We start from the raw sequence: 13,933 nt of genomic DNA, 5'->3' as shown, positions 1-13,933 counted from the left end.
TTTTTTTTGTTAAGGAGTTTTTTGGAGAGATTTATGATTAAATTTTGTTTTGAAGTTGTTGCGTATGCAATAGCTAGGGAGGTTTGAGTGGTTTTGAGATTGAGAGAGAAATTTATAATAGATTGTTTTTTCTTTATTTAGGAGTTTTTTAGAGAGATTTATGATTAAATTATGTTTTAAAGTTATTGCGTACGCAATAGGTGGGGAGGTTTGAGTGGTTTTGAGGTTGAGGGAGAAGTTATTGCATATACACAAGTTTTTGAGAAAAGAATCGGATTTGAAAAAAAATTCAAATTTACAAAAACTTGATTCTTAGAAGTTCTTGCATGCGCAGTAGGCTAGAAATAAACTCACCTCTTGTAACATTTTGCAAATTTTTGAGAATCTTGCAACAGGTTGATGAGAGGAGAGAAGCATGGAGTGTAAAAGAATGATCTTTGATTGAAAGAGAGAATGAAGAATGTTCTACTTATAGTGAATCTAAAAGAACTTTAAAAACCTTAAAAACTAAAAAAATCTAACTTGACCTAAAAGCTACCCATTTCTTATAAAACTCTAGTTCTCCTTATTCTCTCTCACAACTTTCCTGGAGCTCCTCCACCACCTCTCCGCCCAGGTACTCCCTCCTTCCCTCTCGTCCCTCCCCTCCTACTTCCCATTCCCTCTCCTCTCGCTTCCTCTCTCCCATCCCTTCCCCTCTCCTCCTGCTTCCTCCCTCTCCTCCCCCTCCCTTCCCCTCTCCTCCCCCTTCTTCTCCCACTTCATCTCTCCCCTCCCTTTCCCTCTCCTCCCGCTTCCTCTCCTCCCCTCCCCCTCCCTTCCCCTCTCCTCCCCCTCCTCCCTCTCCCCCTTACCCTCGCTTCCCCTCTCCTCCCTACCCTCCCTTCCCCTCCCCTTCCCCGCCTCCCCCTCCCCCTCCTCGCTAGCCCCTTCCTTCCCTGCCTCCCCCTCCCCGCCAACCCCTCCCTTCCCCGCCGGCCCTCCCTTCCCCTCCTCCTCCCCACTGGCCCCTCCCTTCCCTGCCTCCCCCTCCGCCTCCCCTCCCTGTCGTAGGGCAGAGGGAGGGAGGGGAGGGGGCCGATGGGAGGGGGAGGCGGGGAAGGGGGAGGGGAGGGAGCCGACGGGAGGGCGGGAGGAGAGGAGGGAGGGGGGGAAGGGGGAGGGGAGGTAGGGAGGGGGCCGACGGGGGGGGAGGCGGGGAATGGGGAGGGGAGGCAGGAGGGCGAGGGGAGGGGGGAGGAGAGGAGAGGGGGGGTAATAATACCACCCCTCCCTCCTCTCCTCCCGCCCTCTCACCCCCTCCCTGCCCTCCCTTCCCCGCTTCCCCTCCCCCTTCCTCGGTCGTTAACCCCCTCCCTCCTCTCCTCCTGCCCTCCTGTCGCCCCCTCCCCCTTCCCCGCCTCCCCTCCCGTCGGCCCCCTCCCTTCCTCCCTCCACTCCCTTCCCCTCTCCTCCCGCTTCCCCCCCTCTTCTCCCTCTTTTTTAAGGCGGGGAGCAGTGAGGAGGACGAGAGGGAGGGAGGAGGGAGAGGAGAGGGTAGTCGGGAGGGAGGAGGCATGCGGGGAGGTAGGAGGGAGGAGGGAGAAGAGGTAGGCGAGGAGGCGAGAGGGAGGAGGGAGAGGAGGCAAGCAAGGAGGCGAGAGGGCAGGGAGGGCACAGACAAGAGGGGGAGGTGGGAGGGAGGGGAGGGGGTCGACAGGAGGGCGCAGACGGGAGGGGGAGACGAGATAGAGGAAGGGAGAGGCAGGATGGTGGAGAGGAGGGGGTTAACCCCCAACCTATTGCGCATGCAACAGGTTGGGGGTTAATTCCCTCCCCTATCCTAAGCCCCCAAAGGACTTTAAATTTTTATTTTATTTTTTAAGACAAAAAAATTAATTTAATTTAATTTAAAAAAGAAAAAAAAAGATGAAAAAAATTAATTAATTATTTAATTAATTTTTAAAAAAATAAATAAAACTTAAAAAATTTTTAAAAATTAAATTAAATTTTAAATATAAAAATAAATTAATTAATTAATATAAAATTAAATTAACTAATTAAAAAAAGATAAAAAATAAATTAATTTAATTTAATTTTAAAAATTTTAAAAATTAAAAATAAATAAAACTTAAATTAGAAATCTATTTAATATTTTGAGTTTGAAAATCATTGTAATTCTCATTTTTTATTTTTGATTATTTTTCAGAAAACTATGGCTTCTAGTTTTGGTTCCAAGGTGTCTTTCAAATACCTTGAACATGCTTGGTATTTTATCGAGCGCAAATCAAAGTATTTTTTGATGATCACTGTAGAGAATGTGTCAAGCATGAAATATTCTCCAGAGGTAGTAAGAAATGGTGGCATGGTCTCAAACATCAACATTAAAGAAAACAATTTGATAGAAGTTGTGTACAAAGGAAAGAATGATGGGGTGGTTTACAAGTTACGAGTTATGTACAAGCACTTCTTAAAGCCCTTACCAGATTCAATTGAGGGATCCCAAGAATTACTTAGTGCCTTAGAAGCATTGAAGAAAATGTGGGATGCATTTCCAAATGGTGGTATTGTACCTTCAGTAGTAGTAAGTGCAGCAGTAAGTACGCCATCTATAACATGTAACCCTCAAGTTGTACTGCCGATATCTGTGGTGATAACTACGGTAACTCTGGCAAGGGTAACTACAATATCTACGGCAATAACTATAGTATCTCCAATTGTACCTACACCATCGACTGCTGCAACTACAGGAACAAGGAGTGATCGTGGAGCAAATTCAAGTTCTATAGCTATTCCCAGAAAGAGAGCAAAAATAACTCCTACTCCACATGCAGATCGTTCAAGTGCTGGTTATTTAAAACTAGGCAAAAAATTGGATAATGATGAATAGGAGGATCCGCAAGAAGAAGATACAAGTCTCGAAGACTTTTCTATAAGTGTGGCAGACTTACATCCTCCAGAGGATGAGGGGTACATTTAGGGATTTTCACAATTCAACATGGCCACAATGCTTATTGATCAAGCTTCGTTGTTCACAAATCAAAGAAAGCTAGATAAGACATTTGCACGCAAATTGAATGAAGATACGAGGAAAACAAGAACTCTAGTTACCACTAATATCACTCTTTGTCCTATGGCATTTAAGAGACTTCAAGAAGATGATCCTATATTGCTTGATGTCACATTTCAAAAGCGCATGGACTTTCTTGATGCTTTTGAGAACTTTAGGAGTGACTTTGTTCATGGAGAGGCTTTGTACCGAAGCCGATATGGGATTGACATTGAGAAGAGATACATGCTGGCAAAAAATAGATTCTTGGAAAGATGCAGGTTTGAGCCCATTGATGGGCAACACTTTTGTGAAGCTTGCAGGATCGCTCTTCATGAGGGAAGAAAAGGAAACTTACCACAGATTGAGTGGATGGAAAAGTTTTTAATGGGTCATTTGTCATGTATGTGTATTTAACGATGACTCGAAGTACATTCTAGAATCAGAAAGGCTGAATTCTGCTCCATTTAGGTTGAAAAAAAACTCTTCTCTTTCTGAGATTTTGATAAAGGCAAGGGAGTTATAGATGGGCTATGGAAAGCCACAAACAGTGAAGGACAGGAGACCTACATCTGAGTACATGGCAAAGAGGACTCAGTTCTATAGATGCTTGAAAGGTGTTGTAAGCAATACACAAGGCATACCAAGTAATAAGGTTGAGGCAAAGGATTTGAGCACCGCCGTTGCAAGATATAGGGATGTTACTTGCATTGTCTTCCATGAGGACTCAGTGTTTCAGAGCATGGTGGATGTTTGCAAGCATATGAAATAGGGAAGATATCCTTTGAGGCACCAGAGCACACTGCAACTCAGAGGAAAGAAATAAAGAAAGCGATGTCTATTGTTTGGTGGAGAGCATTAAGGTTTGTTCCAGATGCAATAATAAAAGAAGTATGCAAGAAGGTCCTAAGTGGTGACTGCTTCTTTGGAAAGAAGAGCAAGCATAGCAACTTGGATAAAGTGGTCACCCGAATGATTCAAAGTGAGGCTGCTCTCTCAGCACTATTGTCTTTATTAAAATCTGATGAGTTAGCTGGCAAGTCAATTGATGTGGATAAGAAGAAAGCACTTAGCCTAGGTCAACTCCTTGATAAGACATGGGCTAGAAAGTGGTTGGCTTTAATGGATGTAGATGCCATACCAACAAAGGATCTAAGCGCTAAAATGCCAAAGGTTGTTGAGACAGAATATATGGACATCAAGAAAAAGGCCTTGCAGTCCACTACCCAAGGTAGAGCAATTGGTGGTTTAAGTGATGGTTCTCCATTCAGCTTCTTGTTGAGATATCAAGCTCCATTCACGATATGCCAGGGTGACCGTTGTGCATTTATGTCACTGACTTGTTAGCTGTAGATGCGGTTGGTACACTGCCCATGAATAATAGCTAGATGACAGCTATCCTTATGTACTCTAGTTCCTGGCTTAGTGAGTATGCCACCTTAGTTAGCTGAGTTTGGTTTGAGACCCACATATAGGGTTCTTCTATCTCTTTGTACTAGAGTTCTTTTGGCTTTCACAACTAAGAAGAGGAAAACTGTTTTCAGCCTCCACCTTTGTGTGTATTCCCCCATTGTGTATGTGAGAAAGCCACAAGTGAGACTCCTTCCTTCTCTCCCACTATCTTCACATGGTATCAGAGCCTGGTTTTTGGTAAGGAGCTCAAGAAAGCAAACCAAGTTCACGGTGTCCTGGTAAGAGGACCAGTGTTGCTTTCCTTTTTCGAGTTTGGGAGCAAATCTCTGCAGGTAGCACAGCCGAAAAGTGCAAGAGTGCATTGTCTTAGATTGAGACGCCCTTCACGATGTGGCGAGAGGGCAATATATGTTGCGCCAAAAGGCAAAGCCCTTGGTGACTTTATTTTTCTGATTCGAGGCCATTTCGGGGCCCGTTTTGGAGGCAGAAGTTCTCCAGAAGCACTGAGAAAAAGACCCTATTATTGCTGTGCGACCACTGCTCTGCAGGTCCATGAAAAGTTACCATAGAAATTGCATCATATGCTTGTGCGCAGAGATATTGGGAGTTACAAAATCATCCTTATTGCCTGTTGATGCAAAATCGTCACTAGGAAGTGACTGTGTGGTCAAATACCACTTTTGTCAGTTTTGCAGATTTGCCCTTGTGAGGCAGAAGCTGTGTTTTTTGTAGTGACAGAATATTTTGCAGTGTTCAGTAATGGCATCTGATTCTCTTTCACAGATTGTCACTGAAAAGCTTGACAAGAAAAACTTCCAAGCATGGAAGTTTAGATGACAAATTTCCTTATGGGAAAAGGCTATTGGGAGTTCATTACAAGAAATGAAGAAGAACCAGTTCTTCCTAATGTTCCCAATCAACAGGAAATGCAGGCATTTAAAGGATGGCATGAGAGAGATAGAAAAGTTATGTACTGGTTGTCTATCAGTATTTTAGATTCTATGATTGTGCATATTCAGGATGCAAGTATGCCAAGAGGCATGGGATACTTTGGCAAAAATGTACAGCACAAATACACAAGCTAGGAAAATGCAGCTCAAGCAGGAGTTGCACAATGTGCAAAGAGAAAATATGAGCATCAATCACTACCACATGAAGGTGAAGAAAATTGTAGATGCACTTGCTTCCATTGGGTCACCAATGGAAGATGATGATTTAGTTTGTGTGACCTTAAATGGTCTAGGAAAGGATTATGCACAGTTCCAGACATCCATTGCCGTCCGTGAAAAATTTCCTGATTTTGAGGAGTTGTTTGCCCTTTTGATTTCTGAAGAGCAGAGAAATGGTGGTGCATCTTCTTCAGGAGGAACTTCAAAAGAAACTGTCTTCTACTCAAATGCTAGAAGAGGTAGAGGTAGAGGTAGAGCAAGCTGATCTGGAGGCCGTGGTAGAAATCAGAATATGCAGCAAACTCAAGAAAACCAGTCTTATGGAGGAGGACATGGTAACTCTAGAGGCAGGGGGAGCCAAAGAGGTCGTGGTGGATGGCAGAGAGGCCAAAATGCAAACAGCAATGTTGAATGCTATTACTGTGGTAAAATGGGTCATATGGCTAAAGACTGCTATAAATGACATCATGAATAGAAAATGGCAGCAAGGGAATTATGCATCTTCTAGAAGACAGGGTGATGACAGAAATGAGCCTCTGTTTATGGTGCAACACATGACCAATTCTGTGACAAGTGTAGAAGAAAGCAATGATGTGTGATATGTTGACTCAAGTGCATCAAACCACATGATAGGTCATGCAGAATGGATGCAAGATGCAAGGAAAATTGAAAACCCAGGATTTGTGGAGACTGGTGATGATACTGCACATCCTATTGTGTAGATTGGTAAAATTCCTTTGTCTATGCAGGATGGGAAAAAGAAATACCTGTCTGATGTATTTCATGTCCCGAATATCACTAAGAACCTGGTTTCTGTTGGTCAAATGGTTGAGCAGGGCTTGTAGGTCAGATTTAATCCTCATGGATGCTTTGTTGAGGATATGAAAAATAACGATCGCTTGATAGCAAAAGGAAAGAAGAAGGGCAGGATGTTTACATTAGATGCAAACATGCCTGAATTGAGTGCAGCAATGTTTGCACATGGGATCGGTGTAGTTGCAGATATTGATATCTGGCATAAATGCATTGGTCATGTTAATGTACAGCAACTTAAATCAATGCAGGCCCAAAATATTGTTGTAGGATTGCCTAAATTCAAGGTTGCAGAAATGCATAAGGTATGTGAAGCCTGTCAATTTGGAAAACAGGCAAGGAAACCATTTCCTAGACATGTTCAAGAGAGTAAGAAGCCATTGTAATTAATCCACTCTGATGTGTGGACTACTAAAGCTGTATCTATTGGAGGCTGTCATTATTTTGCCACTTTTATTGATGACTACAGTAGAAAACTTTGGGTGTATTTTATGAAAAAGAAAAGTGAAGTGTTTGGGCATTTCAAAGCTTTTAAAGCTATGGTTGAAAAAGAAACAGGCCTGCAAATAAAATGCCTAAAGTCAGATGGAGGGGGAGAGTACCTCTCAAATGAGTTTGCAAGGTTCCTGCAAGAGCATGGCATAAAGCAGCAATATTCATACAGTCATACCCCACAGCAAAATGGACTTGCAGAAAGGAAAAACAGGCATATTGGAGAGGTATCTCGGGCCATGCTAAATGAAAAAAATCTACTAGATTATTATTGGGCTGAAGCAGTTGCTACAACAGTTTACATAATGAACAGGACTCCCACTACAGCAATACATGGCATGACGCCAGAGGAGATGTATACTGGTAGGAAACCAGATATTTCTCATTTGAAAGTTTTTGGTTGCATTGCCTATGTTCATGTGCCAGATGAGTTGAGGTCTAAGTTGGATCCAAAAGCTGATAAGTGCATCTTTATTGGTTATTCTCTGGAGCAGAAAGGGTATAGATGCTATAACCCTTCTACTCGTAAGTTTACAATGAGCAGAGATGTTGTTTTTGATGAGATGAGAAGCTGGTATAAACCAGTAAATGTGATTGATGATGTAGATGCACAAAATGGTAATGCTACATAGAATTCATAACAGGCAAACACGAAATATTAGTGGACATGCAATGTCCTCTAGCAGTGGTTTACATACTTTGCCATGGACAAGCAGATTGAGATCAGGAGAATCTCCTCAAAGCAATGCAGATAGTGGTATGCAGGTATCACAAAAAGGAAAACAGAAGGTAGATCAACCCATGTTAGATGTGAATGTAGGTCACTCTTATTTGGATGGTGAATCCAGTGGCTCAGAACAGAGCATTAATGATGAGTTGGGTATTCCTTTTGTTGTTACACCTAGAGTAAAGAAGACCAGGGATGTTTTGAGAACACCTGGAAGTGAGCCTATTTTGCGCAGGTCTACCAGAGCTAGGTATCTTGTGGATAGGCTGAAATATGATGGATTTATAGCCATTCACTATGCCTATATGGTCAAAGTGATATAGGAACCAGAACCCACTTCTTTTGAGCAAGCCATGGGAAAAGAAAAATGGGAGAAAGCCATGGATGAGGAAATGGATGCCTTGGAAGCAAATGCTATATGGGAATTGGTGCCTTTGGCTAAAGACAAGAATGAAAATGGCTGTAAGTGGGTTTATAAGGTGAAGCACAATGCAGATGGCTCTGTGAATAGATACAAGGCAAGATTAGTTGTCAAGGGGTATGCACAGACATATGGCATTGATTATGAAGAAAAATTCACTCCAGTTGCAAGGATGGCAACCATAAGAGTAGTCATTGCTATGGCTGCATCAAAGGGATGGTTTTTACATCAAATGGATGTAAAGAATGCCTTCTTGCATGGTGATTTGCAAGAAGAGGTCTTTATGGAGCAGCCACCAGGTTATGTTCATACTGTTCATCCTGAGTTTGTTTGCAGGTTGAAGAAAGCCTTGTATGGCTTGAAGCAAGCACCTAGAGCATGGTCTGACAAGATAGGATAGTATCTTGTCACTATTGGCTTTCAGATTTCTAAGGCAGATTTCTGACTTTATGTGAGCAAAATAGAGAAAGGTATTATGCTGCTTGTCATTTATGTTGATGATTTGATCATCACAGGTGATAGTGATCAAGATATCCTTCATGTGAAAATGCTATTGAAGCAGAAGTTTGAGATGAAGGAATTGGGAGAGCTGTGTTATTTCTTGGTCATTGAGGTGATTAGATCACCAAGTGGGATACAGCTCTTACAGAGGCAGTATGGATTGGACATGCTGTCCAAATATGGGATGACAGGCTGTAAGCCTATTTCAGTTCCTTTGGAGCAGAATGTGAAGTTGAGCGCAGATGCAGGTGAGCTTCTGGAAGACCCTACTATGTACAGATGCATAGTAGGAAGTTTGATTTATATGACTATTACCAGGCCAGATTTGAGCTATGTTATTGGATTGGTAAGTCAGTTTATGTAGGCTCCAAGGAAACCGCATTTGGATGCGGCTAGACGCGTACTCAGGTATGTGAAGTCCACATTGCAATATGGACTATTTTATGAGACTGGGGGTCAGATACAGTTGCATGGATACACTGATGCTGATTGGGCTGGTAGTATTTCTGATAGACGATCTACCAGTGGATATGTGTTCTCTTTTGGGAGTGCTGCAGTCACTTGGAGCAGCAAGAAACAGCCTACAGTTGCCTTGTCGAGCATAGAGGCTGAGTACAGGGGTGCAACAATGGTTGCATGTGAGGTAGCTTGGTTGCATAAGCTACTTTATGATATGCATCAGTCTACAGATGGACCAATTATCATTTATTGTGACAACATGAGTAGTATACACTTGGCAAATAACCCAGTCTATCATGCTAGAACAAAGCACATTGAGGTGCATTATCACTATGTGCGGGAGAAGGTTTTACTAGGTCTTATTGATCTAGTTTATGTCAGCACAGAGGGTCAGGTAGCTGACATATTCACGAAGACATTGGGCGCAGAGAAGCTGCGCAAGTTCAGAGACCTACTTGATGTGCAGGAATTGGGATTGAGCTCGAGGGGGAGTGTTGAGATATCGAGCTCCACTCGTGATATGCCAGGGTGACCGTTGTGCATTTATGTCACCGACTTGTTAGCTGCAGATACGGTTGGTACACCGCCCATGAATAATAGCTGGATGATAGCTATCCTTATGTACTCTAGTTCGTGGCTCAGTTAGTATGCCACCTTAGTTAGCTGAGTTTGGTTTGAGACCCACATATAGGGTTCTTCTATCTCTTTGTGCTAGAGTTCTTTTGGCTTTCACAACTAAGAAGAGGAAAATTGTTTTCAGCCTCCACCTTTGTGTGTATTCCTCCATTGTGTATGTGAGAAATCTGCAAGTGAGACTCCTTCCTTCTCTCCCACTATCTTCACACTTCTCCTATGATATCCTGCTATCATAGAATGATACAAAATTTGCACACATCAATGGCATTGATACAGAGCAGATGCCTTGTATGCGAGTTTGATATCTGCATTTGGGTATTTAGTTTCAAAAGTATACCATGGTATAGTCCTACGCAATCATATGACTATCTTCGAAGGCACTGCCATTCAAGTCTTGCAGCCTTTCTTGATGTGCTTCTTATCCAGGGGTGGTGGCAATCTAATCAAAATTCCCTTTTAAGGACTCTCGAGCTTCATTACTTTGAGGACAATAAGTTTAAGCTTGATGCAGCAATGGTGGATTATAGAAAGTCGATGGATCCTGATGTGATACTAGAGATGACAAAGAATTTATTGAATGATGGGTGGGAAGTAGCATTGTATCGAATGGGTTTTGTTGCTGAGAAATTGCTACACCAAGGTAGAAATGTAAATGTCATTGATACCCCCCATCAAATTGAGTTCTTTGACACATATTACAGTTGCACTACCTTCTTTGAAGAGAAAAATGTCAAAGAAGAGGGTAGTGAGAAAAATGTCGAAGACGAGGGTAGTGAGTCTGAGGGTGATGATTCTAGCTTAGGTGATGATGAGGATGAAAGCTCTGCATTCGATGACTTACGCCAAGAAGAAATTTGCACAAAGAATAAGGGTGATCAATTGTCAACTAGAGTCAAGGAGGTTCCACTCATCATACGGGAAGGCTCGCGCAAGCAAGAAGGAGTAGTACAGCATATCATAGGAAAAGGTAAGGCTAAAGAGGTGGAAGCACTTCCCTTGAAATTAAAAGTGAGGAAGGCACCCTTGATCTTGGGTGAAGGACATGCAAGTGGATCAAGCAAGGAAGCCTTACTCAAAGAAGGTATGGACGAGGCAAAGCATGACCAGGAGGCATCGATGGTTCTTCAACCATGACCTTACAGACTCCAGAGCAGCCTACTGGTTAGGAACCTAGTAGCCAGGTCCCTACTCACCAAGAACTTGGTCACGAGACTCTAGAGCAGCCTACTAGTCAGGTGCTTGGAACTGAAGAGAAAACTACTGAGGACCTTGCCACTGAGACTCCAGTCTTAGAGCAGCCTATTAGTCAGGACCCTGATAGTCAAGGGCCTGGCATTGAGAATATTGGTACTGAGTAACATGATGGCTGACGGCTTTGTAATCACAAGTTTTGATCTTCTAAGTAAAGCGAATATCTAATAAAAAGTTTACTACTTTTTTGATTTCTTTACTCTCATTATTGTGTATAAAGATTGTTTATGAGTTCCATTTTATACTTAATGGTGTATTTTAAAGTTTATGTCAAATGTATTTTAATAGTTAAGGGTGTTTCTCAATACCAAGTGAGGTGTATATGTACACCACTTACACATAAAAGGATTTATCTACACTACCTTTCTAAGGGGTTTATGTACACCACCTTTCTAAAAGAAATGGTCATAAAGGTGTGTGCACACCACTTATACATAAAGGTGTTTATTTACACCACCTTTCTAAGAGAATTGGTCATCTATTATTGGTCATCCATTGATGTTCTTAGGTGATGGTAGCTCAATTCATAAGAAGTTATTAGATTTTCATAAAGATGAACGTCTCTACTTGTGACAAGTGGCTGCATGAGAGCTCAAAAAATAAAAACTTGCCTCCAGGATGCCTATCGTAAATAATGAATTTTAAGCCGTGGGCTAGTTATTCTATTAATTGTGGATGAGGGCATATTAAGCCTTGTGATATTTTGAGCTAGTGAAGCTATGTTTAGAAATCCCTCCAATTGTGGACAAGGCCTTTTGGATGTATTATTTTAGCTCTTTGCTTTTTGGAAAATGCAATTATAAATACTCTAGATGGGAAGGAAGAGCCACCATCTAGAGGGGGCAGATTGGACCCCATGCGGTGTCGTCTCTAGTCTTTCTTCCTTGTTCCCTTATTCTTGGTTTCTCTGGTAATGAATTTGTGAGCATGTCTAATTTCAGGTTTTTTGTTACACCCATAGACCTTGATGTATTGGGTGGCAACATAGTGAAACGTAAAAAACAAGAAAATGAAATATAGCTCACAAAGGTATTCTCACAAAGGTATTCGATGTGGGAATAACAAACCTCTCTCCATAATCCAAGCTTTGATAAAATGGGGAACAGGAAAGGATGAAAAACACAAAAAACAAGAGGCTTTTGGCATGTGGGCTAAAGTTGACTTCCTTGAACATGACTTTTTGCTCATTGAATGACAAAAATGAATTGGACTTGCCTAGTACTATTACATGGCTTTGAGATGACAAGACAAGGATGGCAACCACAAATGGATTATGATGTTTCATGGAGAGAAACATAGAACAACATGGTGAGGTGACCTGTTAGATTGAGGAAGGTCGAATACATCATGGAAAAGTACGTGGTAAGCACGATTTAGAGGCCACTTAAAACAAGGTGGCAAAACCACCATAATCCCTAGGAGAAGAGGAAAAGGAGACTCCCCTAATATCGGCACCCTTCTAATATCCCCTACTTGGTGGACAATCTAGAATATTGATTGCCGTTCAAGAACTACAAGCTTGCTTGAGATGGGGTAAACAACACCTCAGAATTAGTTTAGGGAGGATGATTTTACGAGGTTTAGCAGTGCCATCTGCAAACTTGGAAGCCGATGAGACCTCACCTGTTTCACCAACCTGGAGGATCACACCAAAGATATTCGGCGGAGACCGATCTAGGGACAAGGGTGCACATAACCTGAGGGGGTTGAGTTGGGGGCACGTGGCAAACGTGTGAGGATCAGGGGGTACTTGCAGTTGAAGGCTCCTGGTTCACATGACTTTCTCTCTCTAGCGCGTTTACAGCCCGAATTTCTCTCTCTTCCGGAAATAGCTTCGTGCTCTCCTTGTTGGGAGTGCATTGACCAGGTAAAGTTCTTCCTTCACCGCCTCCCCCCCGTGCATTGCTCGAATCCGACGTCTCTCCAGTTGCTACCCCAACATCTCGCTGCTTCCTCCAGAATCGCGAAGCTTTCTGGCGCCGAATCCCATAGTTCTTTGCGGAAAAAGCAGCATTGCCGAACTATCGCGCACCCAGTTGTGAATCATGTGTGGTATCTTTGCATACTTGAATTACAATGCCTCACGGGAGCGTCGATATATTCTGGAGGTCCTGTTCAATGGATTAAGGCGATTGGAATACAGGGGTTATGACTCGGCAGGCATTTCTATTGACTCTGATCTGCCAGCTGAGTTCCCCGAGCTACCCGCTGGCTGTCATCTCGAGTGTCCACCCCCCCTTGTGTTCAGGCGAGAAGGGAAAATCGAAAACCTTGTAACCAACGTCTACCATGGTCAGTGCATTTCATGCAGGACAAGTATAAAACGAAAAGTTTTGCGCGCGGGAATGTGCGTTAGTCTGACCTTATCGAACCCATACTGCGACATATGCTGAGATGTCTGGTTAATTCTTCGTTGTGTGCGACAGAGGCCGATGTCACAGATTTGGATCTAGAAATATCGTTTGTAAGCCACGCTGGTATCGCCCACACGCGATGGGCCACTCACGGGCAACCATCACCCAAGAACAGCCATCCACAATCCTCAGGAGAAGGGAACGAATTTTTGGTAGTCCACAACGGAATCATAACCAATTATCTGGTACGCTACCGAGGGTGTATACGTTTTAAGTTTGTTGTTAAGCTCTTGAAAGCGATGTAGGTCCCCACGATAGTCGTCAACGGCGTCGAGTCGCACATATTTTCCTCTGCACTTTTGGCCCAAAATTTTGTATGACATTGAAAATTGAGTGAAGCTTACCAAGTTTTTGGCCTTCAGAGAGTGCCTTCAAGGTAACCATGGAATTAAGAGAGCTATGCCTTTGTGATTGGGAGGATTTTGTATTTTTAGTGCAAAGTAAACGTGCTGTGTTCTCTCTCTCTCTCTCTGCCTGCTAGATGACATCAGTGTACAATCCACCCCAACTTCAACTTCAACTTTTTTTTGGCATTCAAACAGTCTTTGGGTCCACAGTGAGGCACGTCGTTCTTTAACTTGTCCAGGACCCATTAAGTTAGGGGCTATC

At 42.8% G+C, this 13,933-nt stretch overlaps 1 protein-coding gene across 1 annotated transcript in view; it reads left to right on the top strand.

Annotated features, from left to right (window-relative positions):
• Positions 1 to 12,791: 12,791 nt before the first annotated feature.
• LOC147879868 (glutamine--fructose-6-phosphate aminotransferase [isomerizing] 1-like) overlaps positions 12,792 to 13,933 on the top strand; it is a 60,839-nt gene continuing 59,697 nt past the window's right edge. Inside the window, exons 1-2 of the mRNA XM_087371818.1 lie at positions 12,792 to 13,202; positions 13,337 to 13,509. Coding sequence (XP_087227944.1) covers positions 12,956 to 13,202; positions 13,337 to 13,509 — 420 coding nt within the window. The 5' untranslated portion in view covers positions 12,792 to 12,955. The remainder of the gene's footprint in view (positions 13,203 to 13,336; positions 13,510 to 13,933) is intronic.

The sequence above is a fragment of the Dipteris shenzhenensis genome, chromosome 33 (genome assembly GCF_047967505.1).
Source record: "Dipteris shenzhenensis isolate YYH24624 ecotype China chromosome 33, Dip_SZ_1.0, whole genome shotgun sequence".
NCBI lineage: Eukaryota > Viridiplantae > Streptophyta > Polypodiopsida > Gleicheniales > Dipteridaceae > Dipteris > Dipteris shenzhenensis.
This window is presented reverse-complemented; position numbering and strand designations above follow the sequence as displayed.